This window comes from Pseudophryne corroboree, chromosome 3 (assembly GCF_028390025.1).
Source record: "Pseudophryne corroboree isolate aPseCor3 chromosome 3, aPseCor3.hap2, whole genome shotgun sequence".
Classification (NCBI taxonomy): domain Eukaryota; kingdom Metazoa; phylum Chordata; class Amphibia; order Anura; family Myobatrachidae; genus Pseudophryne; species Pseudophryne corroboree.
The window spans coordinates 580882717-580903312 of record NC_086446.1 but is presented as its reverse complement, the minus strand read 5'-3'; the positions used below and the strand labels follow the sequence as shown (position 1 = coordinate 580903312).

At 47.0% G+C, this 20596-nt stretch overlaps 1 protein-coding gene across 1 annotated transcript; it reads right to left on the bottom strand.

Moving 5' to 3' along the window:
* Positions 1-2075: 2075 nt before the first annotated feature.
* On the bottom strand, positions 2076-3430 carry LOC135058041 (uncharacterized). Its single transcript, XM_063963685.1, has 2 exons — positions 2919-3430; positions 2076-2836 (listed from the first exon to the last, which is right to left on the bottom strand). The coding sequence occupies exons 1-2, from the start codon at positions 3318-3320 to the stop codon at positions 2261-2263; spliced, it is 978 nt and encodes a 325-aa protein (XP_063819755.1). The 5' UTR covers positions 3321-3430; the 3' UTR covers positions 2076-2260.
* Positions 3431-20596: the final 17166 nt, after the last annotated feature.

Sequence of the window (20596 nt, the reverse complement as noted above, 5' to 3'; positions counted from 1 at the left end):
AGCATTATAGTATGTACCTAAGTTTGCCCATTTAACTTAAAAATTTACCCTCACGAATGAAAAATGTGCCCTCCCCGTGATCAGCACCCTGCCCTAAAAAAAAAATACTACAGTGAACACTAATTATATTGGCACACCGCTGCGCCAAAGCATCTCCATGGAGACCTGGTGGGTGAGGGAGCACTGTAGGTGTACTATAATGGTATGCTGGTGTCTGTTTTATTGTAATGACTGACTTGGAATGCGTCCACTTTCTATGTGTATCTATATTACTATTGGGAAAGGTACCTGAGCACCCTTCTACTGTTCACCATGGGTGCGGGATAGCTACATATGGTATGTGTGTGTATGTGTAGGGGGGCACCAAAATGTATCATGCCTCCGGGCGACTGGGACGAACTTACGCCACTGGGGAGGGGAGGGTGTGTCTTTTTCTGTTGTGTCCGCATCTCTCCTCCTACAAAAAGTGGATCTCTATATTATAACTATAAAGGTTATTTTAGCATAGTCTTGATGGCTATAGTTAATGCCAACTATGAGTTCATATTTGTGGATGTGGGGAAAAATGGAAGAGCATCCGATGGCGGATCAATCAAAGATACTGTGTTTTATGAGAGGCTGCTTTGCAACCAATTAGACCTACCGAAAGCTGAGGACTGCATGCATGGCTTGAATTATGTGTTTGTGGCAGATGAAGCCTTTGCTCTGCACGAGCACATCATGAAACCCTACCCACAAAGGAACTTATCCAAGGAGAAACGCATTTTTAATTATCGGCTCTCAAGGGCCCGCCGCATAGTTGAAAACGCATTTGGGATCTTGAGTAGTAGGTTCAGAATTTTCCACTCTGCTATTGGCCTAAGGGTGGATAAAATAGACTGGGTTGTGTTGGCCTGCTGTGTTCTACACAATTATCTAAGGCGTAAGACTGGCCCAAAATGCCCCCCATCTACTACTCCGGCTAACAACCCTGATGTGGACTCTGCCAGGCTGCCTGCTCAGGCCGACAACTCTGATGTGGACTTTGCCAGGTTGCCTGCTCAGGCCGACAACTCTGATGTGGACTCTGCCAGGTTGCCTGCTCAGGCCGACAACTCTGATGTGGACTCTGCTAGGTTGCCTGGACTTGAAAGGCCACAGTCCACACCTAATCCCACTTTAAAGGCTAGAAAGGTCAGGGACGACTACCTGACCTTTTTTAATGGAGTAGGTGCAGTGGATTGGCAAGACTCCTACATTTAACTGCTTTTATGTTTGATAGACATTACATATGCTTGATTGGTTTTATATTTTATTGTATTTTTTTTATTTATTTCCAAAATAAAAATGTATCTTGTTTTAAACTTCTGTTGTCAGAGTATGTACCTGTGTGTGTTTTGCATGTATATTAAAAAACAACGTAGCCATGAGGAACTCTGGGGTCAGGTATACCCAGGACACTTCACGACTGCGTCGTTTTTTGTGGGGGATAAGTGAGGACTAATGGGATCCAACAGTGTGAACCAAGTCAGGCATACCTGTGTGTGCCATCACCCCTGTGTTCCGTCCCAGTCACTGTATCACCTCTGTGTCTGAGGGGGCGCAAATTTACAGTTTGCAGGAGGGCGCCGGACACCATAGCACTGGCCCTGGGAATCAGTATGATATCCCGGCAGCAGGCATCCCGACAGTCATAATCCCAACGTCGGGATGGCGGCCACCGGAATGCCGGCAGCGGCTCGAGCGCAAAGAAGCCCCTTGTGGCTCGCTTTGCTTGCCAAATTTTTAGTCTCCCTCTATGGGTGTCATGGACACCCACAGGGGGAGAATATGTCAGGATTGTGGCTATTGGGAACCCGACGCAGAGATCTTAACCGCATCCCTCTGTAATAAATGTCCCCTTTAACAGTACCTTGAAGGTAGGATTGTCCTCACTTATCTCCCCTTAAAAAAAAATTTTTTTAAGGGGGGATAAGTGAGGACAAATTTGGTACAACAGCATTCCTATCATAACTCCCCCAAAAATTAAAAATATAATGATAAACCATAAAAAATACACAACACTTCTTTTTTGTTTTGAAAATAATTTACTTATAAAAATATATTAATTTTTAACACTTATGCAACTGGATTCATCGATAAGAATGACCAATATCCCAACGTTCAAAAGTCCAGGACAAAAAACCGACACTATGGTAACTATGAACAACATAAAAGAGTCGAGGAAACATGGAACAATTTGTCCAACGGAAACTAAAAAACTAATAAAAAAAATTATAATTTAATAATTGAAAAAAGTAGCCTCGTCCTCTGGGGGGAGCTGTGTACTCAGCATTGCTGAGTACAATCCAGTGGACAAAGTGCTGGTGGGAGGAGTGGGCAGAGTGGGTGTAGGTGGGGGTCCCGGCGAAAAAAAAGGGCGCTGTGGCGGAGGATTACCCGGCGGATAATAGTATGGTTGGGGATAAGGATACTGGGACTGTGGGGCATTTCGTGCGCGCCGCACAGGATTTGACATTAGATCCAGGTCATCGGATAGGTCATTATCCTCGGCCCTTCTCAATACATCAAATACTATGCGCCTGAAAGTTCTAAAAACAGTTTCGGGCATTACACGTATCTGAGATTCTATCGTGTTTGAAAATTGACGATAGAAGTCTGGTGGCCTATTAAGCATTTCCTCTGCCCGTTGGATAAATTGAACCGTGCTGGAGGATGCAGAATCGGAACTCAATGATGAATTCTTTTGTCTCCGCCTTGGTGGTGCTGTCGACCGAGATGGTGCTGACTCCTCACCACTGAGCTCCAGTTCTGTTGCCTCTGTTGCGGAAGTGTTCATTACCTCCGGGGTAGATTCCTGTAAAAAAAAAAGAAAATAAAACATTAGGGCGTTGATTAAACAATGATAAAGTTGAACATTTTAAAGTGTTTTAACTTACCGGATTAAGGGTCCCCTCTTCCTCTGGCGTCTTAGGAGACTCTTTATCCAGGCTACCCTGTCCATGTAATTTCGCCTCTCTCTCCAAAAGGAACTTCATCTGTTCATAATACCATAGCGTCGGCTGGTAAACATCATCAGTTCCGGCTCCTGAACGTTGAGACTCGATCACGCGTGTGTGTTCCTTCTTGAACACCGTCCGCAAGTTTGCTATCTTCTTCTTCGCCCAAAGTAGATCAGCATCACTGTTATGGGCTTTGCTGTACTCCACCAATTGTCTGTAGGCCTGATCCTTCTTCTGTCTGTTTGAAAAATCCTTGCTACGGACCTTCCACAGACATTCGCTGGCCCGATACACATCAATGAATCCAGTTGTGAACTCCCGGTCCATGTAAGAAGCCATTGCTGTGAGAAAAATAAAACAACACTATTTAAATAACAAGCAAGGAAAAACTTTAATAAAATATGTTGACCCTCGCATTAAAAAAACCATGCCGCTTATACACGTGTTGCACCAGGAAATGGTGCTTATACACACGCTGCGCCAGGTAAAGCCGCTTATACACACATTGCAACCAGGTAAAGCCACTTAAGCACCACAAACATATAGTAACACCCCCTATCCCCCCCCCCCGCCTGCTAATACAGCTTCAAAGCACATTAAGCAGCCTGTCTAATCATACGGATACATCCATCTTCTCCTAGACCGCTATCACCAGCCGCATCACACTCCCCCATATATGTATCGCTCGATACACAGGACAGCCTCATAAAAACATAATTAATAACAACCCCCCCCCCCCCCCCCACCCGGCTGTTAATACAGCCCACACTCCAGTGGCGTGTGGCGAGGTCAGTGGCTGGTGAGGCACTACAGCCATAATGTTCGCCGAATCCTGCCGATGACCCCCTACTGCCGCCGAGCCAATGCCCGCTACTGCCCCTGTGCCGATGCCCGCTGCCACCGCCAATGGCTTACAAACTCGCCCACCATCAACTTACCCAGCCCTCCACCCAGGGCCGGTGCTAGGGTGTTCGGCGCCCCCCCTGCAAACTATAAATTTGCGCCCTCCCATATTCCTTTGGCGCGCACCGGGAAAAGGGGTGTGGTCTCACAAGTAAGGGGCATAGCCACACAATAGTACCCCCATTCAAAATTACGCCACAATGTAGCACAATCTTATTCATCATATACGTAATGCCCCACAAGTAGTAGTAGCATCCTTATACATAGTGCACCCCCAGTAGTAGTAGCGTCCTTATACGTAAGGCCCCCCAAGTAGTAGTATTATTGTTATATCTAATGCCCCCCAAGTAATAGTAGCATCCTATACATAATGCTCCCCCCAAGTAGTAGTATCTTCCTTATACGTAATGACCCCCCTAGTAGTAGCATTGTTACACGTAATGGCCCCCCCATTAGTAGCGTTGTTACACGTAATGGCCCCCCCATTAGTGGACATTACTTAGTGGACATTCCCCATTAATGGAGAAGGGTCTGAATGGGTTAAAAAATAAAAAAAATGCGTGAGGTCCCCCCTCCTAAGTATAACCAGCCTCGGGCTCTTTGAGCCGGGCCTGGTTGTTTAAATACTGGGGGAAAAATTGGACAGGGGTTCCCCGTATTTAGACAACCAGCACCGGGCTCTTAGTCCGGTCCTGGTTCCAAAAATACGGGGGACAAAAGATGTAGGGGTCCCCCGTATTTTTAAAACCAGCACCGGGCTCCACTAGCCAGGGACATAATGCCACAGCCGGGGGACACATTTATGTAGGTCCCTGCGGCCGTGGCATTACCCCCCCAACTAGTCACACCTGGCCGGGGTTCCCTGGAGGAGTGGGGACCCCTTAAATCAAGGGGTCCCCCCCTTCAGGCACCCAAGGGCCAGGGGTGAAGCCCGAGGCTGTCCCCAGCACCCCTGGGCGGTGGGTGCCGGGCTGATAGCCATGAGTATGTAAAAAAAAAGAATATTGTTTTTTGTTGTGGAACTACAAGGCCCAGCAAGCCTCCCCCGCTTGCTGGTACTTGGAGAACCTCAAGTACCAGCATGCGGGGAAATAACGGGCCCGCTGGTACCTGTAGTTCTACAACAAAAAAAATACCCAAATAAAAACACAACACACACACCGTGAAAGTAAAAATTTATTAAATACACACTTACACACTCACACATACTTACCTACATCCCACGCCGGTCACGTCCACTTGTCCAGTAGAATCCAATAGGGGTACCTGTAACAATGAGAGACAGATTACTTACCTACATCCCACGCCGGTCACGTCCACTTGTCCAGTAGAATCCAATAGGGGCACCTGTAAAAATTAAAATTACACTGACAAACGAAGTAATCCACAGGAGGAGAGAGATAGAGAGAGAGAAATAGAGAGAAATTAATGAATATTATGCAATCACTGATGTGGGAGGACGTTAGCACAGACAGGGGGGAGTGCTGCTACTGGCTGGGAGGACGGAGCCGGGGGAGGAACGAGGGGGAAGGGGAAATTCCTACCCAGCCACCGCACACATGCGCCGCGCCGGAAGAGGCAGTTATTATTAATGTACTGCCGGGGTGGGGGGGGGGGGGGCTGGGTGTGACACTGTTATTATTAATATACTACCAGCGGGGGAGGGGGGAGGGGCGGGGGCACCGTTATTGATGTTAACTGGGCTGTATGTATTTACAGCCGGGGGGTGGGGTGACACCATTATTATTAATGTACTACTAGCCGGTGGGGGGGGGGGGGGAGAGACCATTATTATTGATGTTAACTGGGCACTTGTGTGGGTTGTATTAACAGCCGTGTGGGGGGGGTTCACTACGATCTGCCGGCGACCAGCATACCGGCGCCGGGAGCCCGACAGCCGGCATACCGACACTTATTCGACCCCCCTGGAGGGAGAATAAAATAGTGTGGTGCGCCACCGTGCCCGTAGCGTGGTGAGCGCAGCGAGCCCGCAAGGGGCTCATTTGCGCTCGCCACACTGTCGGTAAGCCGGCGGCCGGCCTCCCGGCGCCGGTATGCTGGTCGCCGGCAGATCGTAGTGAACCCCCCCCACACGGCTGTTAATACAACCCACACAAGTGCCCAGTTAACATCAATAATAATGGTCTCCCCCCCCCCCCCCACCGGCTAGTAGTACATTAATAATAATGGTGTCACCCCACCCCCCGGCTGTAAATACATACAGCCCAGTTAACATCAATAACGGTGCCCCGCCCCTCCCCCCCTCCCCCGCTGGTAGTATATTAATAATAACAGTGTCACACCCAGCCCCCCCCCCCCCCCCCACCCCCCCCCCACCACGGCAGTACATTAATAATAACAGTGTCACACACCCCCCCCCCCCCCCGGCAGTATATTAATAATAACAGTGTCACACACACACACTCCCCCCTATAAATACATGCATGAAAATGGTGTGTGTGTGTGTGTGTGTGTCCCCTCACGGCTGTTAATACAGCCCGGTCGATAACAAGGGGCTCAGCGCACCGCACGCAAACACCCCCCCCCCCCCCCCCCCCGGCACCCATCAATGCCGTTTATGCTGCCCACAGCGCACCCGTTGGCACTTACCGTTTTGCTGCTGCTGCTGCTGACGTGCGTTGCGCTGGCTGGCTGTAGCTGGTGTGACTCTAGTCTGTGGTGGTGAAGCAGGAGACGGAGACGGAGACGGAGGCGGGACCAGCAGAGGAAGAAGACGAAGGCGGGACCAGGAGAGGCAGGAGGCGGAGGTTGGACCCGGCAGAGGACGGAGTGGCAGAGGAGAGTGACGTACATCGCTGTAGCACGTCGCTCATTCTGTACACACGAGCGATGTGCTAAGCGACTGTACTAGATTTTGCCTGCATGCAGGCCAATCTACAATCAGCGATAGCGATGCGCGGGGCTGCGCATCGCTATCGCTTTATGGCATACACACTGAGATATGTATGCTTAATTTCTAAGCAATCTAGTCAGATTGCTTAGATTTTAAGCACAGATCTCTCCGTGTGTACCCCCCTTAAATATTCATAATGTTTATTTTGTCTCTTCGTTGGTTCAATGAGACTTATCCTCCTCCTTAAATTTTGTAACACTACTGGACTGAAGCTACCTATTCTTGGGAATTTGTCCCTGTCTTGTACAGTCATTCTCTCCCATTCATCACATAAAACTTCAGCGTGATTTCCATATTTCTTACACATCACATATCGTGCCGACCCGATGGATCGGTTCTCTGAATCAACCCGAACCGAGGTTGATCGCCCCCTACCTGAACAAATGGCCCCCATAATCTGCAGGCGTTGCCTATTCCTCCTTGAATATCAAGGCTTTCAGCGAACCCTTACAAACAAACCAAGATGTCCTTGGGCAGGCCGGCGGTGGTGGTTTATCAAGTACCCCACTTACTTCTCGCCCACGTTGGCCTGTGCTGCAATCACTGTAGCCAGAGCTGCTGGACCCAACCTAGGGCCCCTGTGAACCTTTAGTTTACTGGAACATATGAGGGTTACCCGCAGGACACTTACTCTTTCCAGTAAAGTTGGGGTTGTTAGATAGTTCCTGAGTGACCAGCGAACTTCCCTTCCAAAAATAAAAAATTACACAAATCACGTCAGAATGTACAGATAGCGTTTGTGACCACTTTACTCTAATGGTATTAGGTCAGATTACTAACTACTGCACACAATAACGTGCGGTCCAATCGTTCAGTATACGAGCACTACTTGTCATGTACTGAAAGATCAATGGAATCTATGTTTCCGGCTGCGATTCCTTCAGCCAGAGCTTGTATGGCCTATATGGGTTCTGCACCAACACCCCAGGCGTTGTGCCACTGGACTTTTATAGCGGACCTTTTACCTTACGACCTCCTGGTCTTGCTACCTTATGACCTCCTGGTCTTGTTACCTTATGGTCCGCTATACTCTAATGCTCAAATATTATTTAACCAGGGATGCCTCCCTGGCCACCGTATATGTCACTTACACGTATGTCCCTTGACGAGTACCCGGCTTTCCTTTTGGTTCCACCTTAAAGTTATATAAACTTTTGTATACAAAACACACTCACTCAACACATGTACACTTTTGTTTCTATATCTATTTCTGCGCAGAAATTTGTCTTTAGCCCAACAGTGTTACCAATTAGGAGCAGGATCTGTTAAACTAAATTTCAGATTTTCTAAAAATAGATTTGCGTTATTTACCGCTTCGCGTTATCTACCGCTGTGCGTTACTTATCGCCTTTGCGTTACTTCACTTTATCACAACTTGAGCTACGTGGGCGTAACCGGACGCTACGTTGCGTAATGAACGCTGCGTGCGTCTGCCTTTTGGATTGCGTACGCTAGTCTTTGTTAGCGACACGTGTACGCAATGCAAAGGATCCACCGTAACACAATATATACTTTTATCAATGTAAATGATCCCTGATCATCTACCGCAATCCACACTGACTGCCTTATCTCCTAGACAAATCGTGTGTTGTTCTATACTTTAACTATTACCTCTACTATTAAATAACAGCAAATCTCTTTTTAGCACTTTCTATCAACTATAAAATTGGCAAACAGGAATGTGAGATGTGAAACTTACACAGATGAAAATGCAATTCTAAATTTAATCTAATAACATACATTGATGTAAGCACACGCATATGAAATTACATATAAGTACCAATCACTATTACTTATGATTGACTATGATATAGATTAAATAAATGCATAAAAAAAAAACCTCATTAAATGATGATTTCTTTTTGACAGTGGATGGCTGATTGTTTCCTGAGTCAACTGAAAACCAGCCGCTCAGAAAAAAAAAATTTTTTTTTTGACCTTCCCAAAATGGCCGCTGCTCCTCCCCCTTCCACCTCCATGAGGGTCACACAAAATGGTGGACAGACCATGCGGCCTCTTGTCACAAAGAAAGTCATCATTCAAAACTCCTAAAGTTATTCTAGGCCTGAGTGTGTAGTTGGCACCAAATTGAAATAAAAACCAGATTTTCAAAGACAATAGCGTACTGTTCTTACCTCCGGTTACCGGGTTCCTTCAGCACTCTTTATCTAAGCGAAGCAGACGCTTATCCCGTCAGCACTGTGAGACAACCTCCCACCCTTTGCTGGAGGGATAATGTCTGCTGATCTACCTAGTGCAGATATGAGAAGTATAGGACGAGCCCGCAATTGACAATGCTAAATTCCTTGTCGTATAAACAACCCTTTATGAAGCTAAGAACACTGTACGCTGTTTGCTCAAGAAGTACCGTAATGGTACGCTATTGGCGTAGCGATCGCTCAGCCGTAGGCGAGACGCTCAAGCGTCACGTTCGCTCACGGCCCAGTGATCACAGGACACGTTATTGGCTATGTCTAGGGGAATGATTCGCTATGGCGTAGCATACGCTCGAGACCACGAGGAGGTCACCAGCGGCGCAGACGCTCACAACGCTATACCTTTATGTTAAAACCTTATACCAATGAAATACACTGAATACCTTAATGTGAGTACAGGGTGTAAATGCAACCCCGTGTAACCTGACTAACTACAAAGCTGCTTGAGCGTCACCGACGCTCAAGTGAACACTTAACACTATAGAAAATACACAGATACTGGTTTAGGTTCCAAAGCCTATTAACTGTATTATATCTAATATACTTGTAAAAGGGGATAACAGTACAAATGATACACTACAATATAACAGAGACTACCTAACCAGATAACTACACAAGAAATACAATACAATACAATTACTATTTATGGGAAAATGGAAGGGGAAGAGAAGAAGAGAGAGATAGAGAGAAATGGCTCATGATAACATTAAATAAGAGACAACATGGTTGCAGATAAAACTACACATGTGAGAGACAATCGCTGCGCAGTTAGTCAATGCTGAATACAGCATGGGATGGAAGCTAGACTCCATTTTGAGAAACCTCCACTTGATTCCAAAGACCACACCACATGGCTGAAAGGGGGAGGGGAAGACATCCAGCAGCAGCCATTTTAGATTTGCAGGTCCAAACACATGGCACTCTATACTAAACCACAATCACATAGCAGAAAACACAAGACTCCATTTTCTTCCAAAATGTCCAAGCCTCAAAACAATGCATATGTTCTGATTTTACAATTCCAAACCATCTAAAACACCTTTCACAATGTAATCCAACTTCCTAGAACCATCTCATAATTTCACATCCCAAACAACTTCAGTATCTCAATAACCAGAGCATATTCATCACAAGACCAGATCACAATGTAATTAACACAAACGTAACTGCATGGTGGTATTTATGATTAACAGGATATATATTATAACTAACCAGCACAATCTATTTTAAATCTCCATTGGCAAACAAATACCACAAATATTATGCTACAGATTGTATACTGTTCCAATTTATCACAGACTTCACAGAGTATCCACAAACACCCAACAATCACACAACCAAGTTACAATATCCTATTTAAACTAGAAAGCAATCTGTCTGTTTCCTTATCTAGCCATGTGAAGTTCAATACTTAGCCTTTAGTTTGGAAGATGTCCTGGGGATTCAGCCGCCATGCTGCTTGGTGCCAGGTAGCTGTGTGTGTGTCTGTGAGTGTAGCTACATTACATCTGTTCTCTGAGGCCACACCTGACCACTACCTTCCTGTTTGACCAGTACCTGGGGGAGGGGTCTTTCTTTCTCCTTTGTATTGAGTCACCATTCTCTTTGTATATGCTAATCAGGTTCAGCCCTGAAAACTTAGTAAAAGGTTGTCTTGAGCATCATATTGTTCTAACAATATGATCTTAGCTTTTATACATATAATCATATCTATCCGCTGCAATGTCCCACAACAACACAACAGGCCTCAAACTAACCCACACCTGATTCTGCTTGCTTCAATACCAAACATGATGTGTTTATCTGGTTCGGTTCGAATGATACACATCCATGACATTAATTCATTAGCCAATTCTAAATCTCCATGATGTCTGGTGCTGTTCATTATTATAACCATGTACTGTATGAAACAAGTGCCGAATCCATCTCTGTGCCATGTCCGAGCAAATGCGTGTGTTTCCATATATTGCTGTGCTCGCTGCGCATATTTGCAAGTATAGCGACTTATATGTGTGCAGTTTATATGGTCTCTCTATGTAATATTTTTGACTTTGACAACAGCCTCCTTTTGTGCCTCCAATGGCACCTTGGGATCTAAATGTAGTTTTTGGGTTCCAAAAGTCACATTGGTTTGAACCACTTAAATATGTGGAGTTAAAATATCTCACATGGAAAGTGGTCATGCTGTTGGCCCTGGCCTGGGCCAGGTGCGTGTCAGAATTGGCGGCTTTATCCTGTAAAAGCCCTCATCTGATTTTCCATTCAGACAGGGCGGAATTGAGGACTTGTCCTCAGTTTCTCCCTAAGGTGGTTTTCAGCGTTTCACCTGAATCAACCTATTGTGGTGCCTGCGGCTACTAGGGACTTGGAGGACTCCAAGTTGCTAGACGTTGTCAGAGCCCTGGAAATATAGGTTTCCAGGACGGCTGGAGTCAGAAAATCTGACTCGTTGTTTATTCTGTATGCACCCAACAAGCTGGGTGCTCCTGCTTCTAAGCAGACTATTGCTCGTTGGATTTGTAGTACAATTCAGCTTGCACATTCTGTGACAGGCCTGCCACAGCCAAAATCTGTAAAAGCCCATTCCACAAGGAAGGTGGGCTCATCTTGGGCGGCTGCCCGAGGGGTCTCGGCTTTACAACTTTGCCGAGCAGCTACTTGGTCAGGAGCAAATACGTTTGTAAAATTCTACAAATTTGATACCCTGGCTGAGGAGGACCTGGAGTTCTCTCATTTGGTGCTGCAGAGTCATCCGCACTCTCCCGCCCGTTTGGGAGCTTTGGTATAATCCCCATGGTCCTTACGGAGTCCCCAGCATCCACTTAGGACGTTAGAGAAAATAAGAATTTACTTACCGATAATTCTATTTCTCGTAGTCCGTAGTGGATGCTGGGCGCCCATCCCAAGTGCGGATTGTCTGCAATACTGGTACATAGTTATTGTTACCAAAAAAATCGGGTTATTGCTGTAGTGAGCCATCTTTTCTAGAGGCTCCTCTGTTATCATGCTGTTAACTGGGTTTAGATCACAAGTTATATGGTGTGATTGGTGTGGCTGGTATGAGTCTTACCCGGGATTCAAAATCCTTCCTTACTGTGTACGCTCGTCCGGGCACAGTATCCTAACTGAGGCTTGGAGGAGGGTCATAGGGGGAGGAGCCAGTGCACACCAGGTAGTTCTAAAGCTTTACTTTTGTGCCCAGTCTCCTGCGGAGCCGCTATTCCCCATGGTCCTTACGGAGTCCCCAGCATCCACTACGGACTACGAGAAATAGAATTATCGGTAAGTAAATTCTTATTTTTATATTGAATACGGTAGAATACAGATAACCAATTGAGGGACTGACAGAGTGGATCTGCAGACGATGAACGTCTAGCGAGGAAGATTAGCCTCGCCGCTGCATTCAGAATGGATTGTAGTGGTGAGAGTCTCGTTTTGGGAAGACCAGTTAGGAGACTATTGCAATAATCAATGCGGGAGATAATGAGAGCGTGGATTAGAGTTTTAGCAGTGTCTTGTGTAAGGTATGGTCGTATTTTGGATATGTTTTTTAGATGCATGTGACATGATCTTGAGACAGATTGAATGTGGGGAACAAAGGACAGATCAGAGTCAAAGATGACACCTAGGCAGCGAGTTTGTGGGGTAGGGTAAATAGTCAAGTTTTCAACAGTGATAGAGATATCAGGTTGGTACCTACTATTGGCCTGTGGAAATATAATTAACTCTGTCTTTGAAATATTAAGTTTGAGGTGGCAAGATGTCATCCAGGATGAAATGGCAGAAAGGCATTCAGTGACATTGCCCAGTACAGATAGGGACAAGTCAGGGGAGGATAGGTAGATTTGAGCATCATCTGCGTACAGATGATACTGAAATCCAAAAGAGCTGAGTAGTTTACCAAGAGATGAGGTACAGATAGAGAAAAGCAGAGGACCCAAGACTGAGCCTTGCTGTACTCCAACTGAAAGAGATAGCGAAGAGGAGGTGGATTCAGAGAAGTGAACACTGAAGGAGCGATTAGATAGATAGGATAGGAACCAAGAATCCCTGCACACCTGTATATGTTTAATCTCTGAATACTGATCAACATACATTTAAAAAAAAAAAAGTACAGTAGGTTCCTTACGCTCCTAGATCTAAGAAGGTGTAGAAATTTTAGGAAGTGACTTCAGTCCGGTTCTCTGCTATATCATAGATACATCTGCTTCCCCATCCCCTCACCTGACAGGAGAGAGTACTTACACTTTAAAACCCTGAAAGATTTCTTTTTACTTCAATGATGAATCACTGTTATTTTAGTCCAGGATTACTCTTGCTTTATTGGCCATAATTCCTATTCTAGGATCAACATGTTCCTCAGCCATGATCTAATCCTGAATTTTACGAATTTTAAAATCCACCCAATGACTTGGTCTGACCAAGCTCAATTTTCCTCAGACCTTGTTTCAATAGCTTCAGGACCCCTAGACCAATCTTTATACTCAATGAGTCTCTGCTTCATGGCAGCAAAACCCTGTTATATGACTATTTTAACCTAAATGATACAACAGATATTTATCCCTTGATGCTATGGGATGCCCACAAGACTGTAGTTAAGGGACACCTCATCTACCTATCCTTCTCTGTCAAGAAGCTGAGGTTGACCAAGCCAGTGCAGCTGACTGGCATGCCGCAGGTTCTTGAGTCGCATTATAAATCCAGCACTAATCCAAATACCTATCTGGCCAATCCCTGTACTTAACACTGATCTTAAACTCTATGACAATTTCCTTGCCAGTATTGGCCCTCATTCCGAGTTGATCGCTCGCTGCCGATTTTCGCAGCGCAGCGATCAGGTAAAAAAAATGGCAAACCTGCGCATGGGTACGGGCCGCAGTACGCACACGCAACGTACTTTTGCGTGCGTACAGCACAAAAATAACTATTTTCAGTGGAGTTAGGAATCTTCTACCTATAATAAATAGACTCCACAGTACTGTAGTACACTACAGTACAGTATTGTCCTCCTATGTGCAAACTCTACTTATGGGGTCATCATTTTATGTAGCGGCTGCTTGTATTTGCATGAATGTATATCTGTCTTAAGAAATATTCAATCACCCACTATTGTGCAAAGCTTCCCTACATTTGTAGCTTTTTGTTTTTGCTTTTTTGGTTTTGGAGGGTAATTCCAAGTTGATCGCAGCAGGAATTTTGTTAGCAGTTGGGCAAAACCATGTGCACTGCAGGGGAGGCAGATATAACATGTGCAGAAAGAGTTAGATTTGGGTGGGTTATTTTGTTTCTGTGCAGTCTAAATACTGGCTGCTTTATTTTCTGTTACGTCCTAGAGGATGCTGGGGACTCCGTAAGGACCATGGGGTATAGACGGGCTCCGCAGGAGACATGGGCACCTATAAAGAACTTTTAGTATGGGTGTGCACTGGCTCCTCCCTCTATGCCCCTCCTCCAGACCTAAGTTAGATCTTGTGCCCAGAGGAGATAGGGTGCATTACAGGGAGCTCTCCTGAGTTTTCTGTATAAAAGAATTTTGTTAGGTTTTTTATTTTCAGGGAGCACTGCTGGCAACAGGCTCCCTGCATCGTGGGACTGAGGAGAGAGAAGCAGACCTACTTAAATGATAGGCTCTGCTTCTTAGGCTACTGGACACCATTAGCTCCAGAGGGAGTCGGAACACAGGTCTCACCCTGGGGTTCGTCCCGGAGCCGCGCCGCCGTCCTCCTCGCAGAGCTGGAAGATAGAAGCCGGGTGAGTATGAGAAGAAAAAAAGACTTCAAGGCGGCAGAAGACTTCAGATCTTCATGAGGTAAGCGCACAGCGGTAACGCTGCGCGCCATTGCTCCCACACAACACACACAGGCACAGATGGGTGCAGGGCGCAGGGGGGGGCGCCCTGGGCAGCAATAAACCTCGTTTTTGGCACAAATATATATATTAGGCTGCGGGGGCAGCAAATAGACGATCCCCCGCCATTTTTATGAAATTGAAGCGGGACCGAAGCCCGCCGATGGAGGGGGTGGAGCTTGATCCCTCAGCACTAACCAGCGCCATTTTCTCCACAGAAGCTGCAGAGAACGCTGGCTCCCCGGACTCTCCCCTGCTGAACGCATCAGAGGGCTGGAAAAAGAGGAGGGGGGCACATTTCAAGCGCAGTGAGTGGGAATAGCATTGGCATTATATATAAAAGCGCTATCTGCGTTTTCCAGTGTCAGTTTGGCGCTGGGTGTGTGCTGGCATACTCTCTCTCTGTCTCTCCAAAGGGCCTGGTTGGGGAATTGTCCCCGTTTAGTTATATCCCTGTGTGTGTGGGGGGTCGGTACGTGCGTGTCGGCATGTCTTAAGCGGAAGACTTATCAAAGGAGGAGGTAGAGGAGATGAGTGGTGTGTCCCCGTCAGTAGTGCCGACTCAGGAATTGATGGATATGTGGCATATGTTAAATGCAAGTGTAGCATCATTGCATAAGAGGCTAGACAAAGAGACATCAGGGGGTCAATCAACGGATTGGACCGACTCACAGGGCCCGTCAGGGTCTCAAAAGCGTCCCTTGTCACAAATTGTGGACACAGATACCGACATGGACTCTGATTCCAGTGTCGACTATGATGATGCTAGATTGCACCCTAGGGTGGCAAAAACTATTCAGTATATGATTATTGCAATAAAAGATGTTTTGCATATCACAGACGTCCCCTCTGTTCCCGACACGAGGGTGCGCATGTATAAGGAAAAGAAACCTGTGGTAAACTTTCCTCCATCTCATGAACTTAATGAGTTATTTGAAAAAGCTTGGGAATCTCCACATAAGAGACTGCAGATTCCCAAAAGGGTTCTTATGGCGTACACAGGACAGGGCACGTTGGGAATCCTCTCCCATAGTGGACAAGGCTCTAACACGCCTGTCCAAGAAGGTGGCGCTGCCGTCTCCAGATACAGAGGCCCTCAAGGACCCTGCGGATCGCAGGCAGGAGACTACATTAAAGTCTATTTATACACATACTGGTACTTTACTTAGACCGCCAATTGCGTCGGCATGGGTATGTAGTGCAGTTGCAGCTTGGACAGATACCCTGTCAGCTGACCTTGATACCCTAGATAGGGATACTATTTTGCTAACTTTAGCACATATTAAAGACGCAGTCTTATATATGAGAGACGCTCAAAGAGACATTGGATTGTTGGGTGCCAGAGCCAATGCCATGGCTATTTCAGCGAGACGATCCTTATGGACCCGCCAATGGACGGGTGATGCGGATTCAAAAAAGCATATGGAGGTTTTACCCTATAAGGGTGATGTGTTGTTTGGGGATGGGCTCGCGGACCTGGCTTCCACAGCTACCGCAGGTAAATCCACCTTTTTACCTCTTGTTCCCCAACAGCAAAAGAAAACTCCACAGTATCAGATGCAGTCCTTTCGGTCGCAAAAGCCCAGAAGAGGTCGGGGCTCCTCCTTCCTTGCCAGAGGTAAGGGTAGAGGGAAAAGAACACCTGCCGCGGCGGGTTCCCAGGAACAGAAGTCCTCCCCGGCTTCTACAAAATCCACCGCATGACGCTGGGGCTCCCCTGCGGGAGTCCGCGCCGGTGGGGGCACGCCTTCGACTCTTCAGCCAGGCCTGGGTTTGGTCAGACGTAGATCCTTGGGCGATGGAGATAGTTTCCCAATGCTACAAGCTGGAATTCGAAGAAGTGCCCCCACGCCGATTTTTCAAGTCGGCCTTACCAGCTTCTACCCCAGAGCGGGAAGTAGTGTTAGCTGCAATTCAAACGCTGTGTCAACAGCAAGTGATTATAGGGGTTCCCCTGAGCCAACAGGGAAAAGGGTACTATTCGACCCTCTTTGTGGTCCCGAAGCCGGATGGTTCGGTCAGGCCCATTTTAAATCTAAAATCCCTAAATCTGTACTTGAAACGTTTCAAATTCAAGATGGAATCACTCCAAGCTTAATAGCCAGCCTGGAAGGGTGTGATTTTCTGGTGTCACTGGACATAAAGGATGCATACCTTCATGTCCCTATATATCCCGCTCATCAGGAGTACCTAAGATTCGCGGTACAGGATTGTCATTTCCAGTTTCAGACGTTGCCGTTTGGGCTTTCAACGGCCCCGAGGATTTTCACCAAGATAATGGCGGAAATGATGGTGATCCTGCGCAGGCAAGGAGTCACAATTATCCCATACTTGGACGATCTCCTGATAAAGGCGAAATCAAAAGATCGATTACTGAAGAACGTGTCACTCTCTCTGAGAGTGCTCCAGCAACACGGTTGGATTCTCAATCTGCCAAAGTCACAGTTGGTTCCAACAACTCGACTATCGTTCCTAGGCATGATACTAGACACGGAACGAAAGAAGGTTTTTCTCCCGTTGGATAAAGCCCAGGACCTTCAGAACATGGTCAGAGACCTGCTAAAGACAAAAAGAGTGTCAGTTCATCAATGCACTCGAGTTCTGGGGAAAATGGTGGCAGCCTACAAGGCCATTCCCTTCGGCAGGTTCCATGCGAGGACGTTTCAATGGGACCTTCTGGACAAGTGGTCCGGGTCGCATCTACAAATACATCAGAAAATAACACTGTCCCCCAGGGCCAGGGTGTCTCTCCTATGGTGGCTGCAAAGTGCTTACCTTCTAGAGGGTCGCAGGTTCGGCATTCAGGACTGGGTTCTGGTAAACACGGACGCGAGCCTCCGAGGATGGGGAGCAGTCACCCAAGGAAGAAACTTTCAAGGACTATGGTCAAGCCAGGAGTCCTGTCTGCACATCAACGTGCTGGAATTAAGGGCCATATACGACGGCCTTCGACAAGCGGAGGGTCTTCTTCGCAACCTACCGGTTCTGATTCAATCAGACAATGTCACAGCCGTGGCTCATGTGAACCGCCAAGGCGGGACAAGGAGCAGAGTCGCGATGGCGGAAGCCACCAGGATTCTTCGCTGGGCGGAAAATCACGCAAGCGTTCTGTCAGCTGTCTTCATTCCGGGAGTGGACAACTGAGAAGCAGACTTCCTCAGCAGACACGATCTCCATCCAGGAGAGTGGGGACTTCATCAAGAAGTCTTTGCAGAGATAACGGGTCTCTGGGGAGTTTCTCAAATAGACATGATGGCGTCACGCCTCAACAAGAAGCTTCGGAGGTACTGTGCCAGGTCCCGGGACCCTCAGGCAATAGCAGTAGACGCTCTGGTAACGCCATGAGTGTTCCAGTCGGTCTATGTGTTTCCTCCACTGCCTCTCATCACAAAGGTGTTGAGGATCATAAGACGGAAAAGAGTACAGACAATACTCATTGTTCCAGACTGGCCTCGAAAGGCCTGGTACTCGGATCTTCAGGAGATGCTCGCAGAAGATCCTTGGCCTCTTCCGCTAAGGGAGGACCTGTTACAGCAGGGACCCTGCACGTTCCAAGACTTACCGCGGTTACGTTTGACGGCATGGCGGTTGAACGCCGGATTCTAGCTGAGAAGGGTATTCCAGAGGAGGTCATACCTACTCTAATAAAGGCTAGGAAGGAGGTGACGGCGAAACATCACCGTATCTGGAGGAAGTATGTATCTTGGTGTGAAGCCAAGAATGCTCCTACGGAAGATTTCCACCTGGGCCGTTTTCTCCTCTTTCTACAGACAGGAGTGGATATGGGCCTTAAGTTAGGCTCTGTTAAGGTACAGATTTCAGCCTTATCGATATTCTTTCAGAAGGAATTGGCTTCTCTTCCAGAAGTCCAGACTTTTGTGAAGGGAGTGCTACACATCCAGCCTCCTTTTGTGGCCCCAGTGGCGCCATGGGACCTGAACGTGGTGTTACAGTTCCTTAAATCACACTGGTTTGAACCCCTTAAAACGGTTGAGTTGAAATTTCTCACCTGGAAGGTGGTCATGTTATTGGCCTTAGCTTCGGCAAGGCGGGTGTCTGAATTGGCGGCATTGTCTCACAAGAGCCCCTACTTGATTTTTTATGTGGATAGAGCAGAATTGAGGACTCGTCCTCAATTTTTACCTAGGGTGGTGTCTTCATTTCATATGAACCAACCTATCGTGGTGCCTGTGGCTACGAGTGACTTGGAGGATTCCATGTCCCTGGATGTAGTCAGGGCCTTAAAGATTTATGTAGCCAGGACGGCTAGAATTAGGAAAACAGAGGCTCTGTTTGTCCTGTATGCAGCCAACAAGATTGGCGCGCCTGCTTCAAAGCAGACTATTGCTCGCTGGATCTGTAACACGATTCAGCAGGCTTATGTTACGGCTGGATTGCCGTTACCACATTCAGTAAAGGCCCATTCCACTAGGAAGGTGGGCTCTTCTTGGGCGGATGCCCGAGGCGTCTCAGCATTTCAGCTTTGCCGAGCGGCGACTTAGTCGGGTTCAAACACTTTTGCTAAATTCTACAAGTTTGATACCCCGGCTGATAAGGACCTCGCATTTGCTCAGTCGGTGCTACAGAGTCATCCGCACTCTCCCGCCCGATTGGGAGCTTTGGTATAAACCCCATGGTCTTTACGGAGTCCCCAGCATCCTCTAGGCCGTAAGAGAAAATAAGATTTTAAACCTACCGGTAAATCTTTTTCTCCTAGTCCGTAGAGGATGCTGGGCGCCCGTCCCAGTGCGGAAAATCTGCAAGACTTGTATATAGTTATTGGTTATGTTACAGTTGGAATCGGTCTTGGACCGATGCTGTTGTTTGTTCATACTGTTAACTGGTTTTGGGTATTCCAGGTTATATGGTATGATTGGTGTGGGCTGGTATGAATCTTGCCCTTAGATTAACAAAATCCTTTCCTCGTGTTGTCCATCTCCTCTGGGCACAGTTCTCTAACTGAGGTCTGGAGGAGGGGCATAGAGGGATGAGCCAGTGCACACCCATACTAAAAGTTCTTTATAGGTGCCCATGTCTCCTGCGGAGCCCGTCTATATCCCATGATCCTTATGGAGTCCCCAGCATCCTCTACGGACTAGGAGAAAAAGATTTACCGGTAGGTTTAAAATCTTATTTTTACATTGCAATTTAGATTGCAGATTGAACACACCACACCCAAATCTAACTCTCTCTGCACATGTTAAATCTGCTTCCCCTGCAGTGCACATGGGTGGTCATTCCGAGTTGTTCGCTCTGTAATTTTCTTCGCATCGCAGCGATTTTCCGCTAACTGCGCATGCGCAATGTTCGCACTGCGACTGCGCCAAGTAAATTTGCTATGCAGTTAGGAATTTTACTCACAGCATTACGAGGTTTTTTCTTCGTTCTGGTGATCGTAATGTGATTGACAGGAAGTGGGTGTTTCTGGGCGGAAACAGGCCGTTTTATGGGAGTGTTTGAAAAAACGCTACAGTTTCTGGGAAAAACGCGGGAGTGGCTGAAGAAACGCAGGAGTGTCTGGGCGAACGCTGGGTGTGTTTGTGACGTCAAACCAGGAACGACAAGCACTGAACTGATCGCACTGGAAGAGTAAGTATCGAGCTACTCAGAAACTGCACAGAGAAGTCTTCTCGCAATATTGCGAATCTTTCGTTCGCAATTTTGATAAGCTAAGATTCACTCCCAGTAGGCGGCGGCTTAGCGTGTGCAAAGCTGCTAAAAGCAGCTTGCGAGCG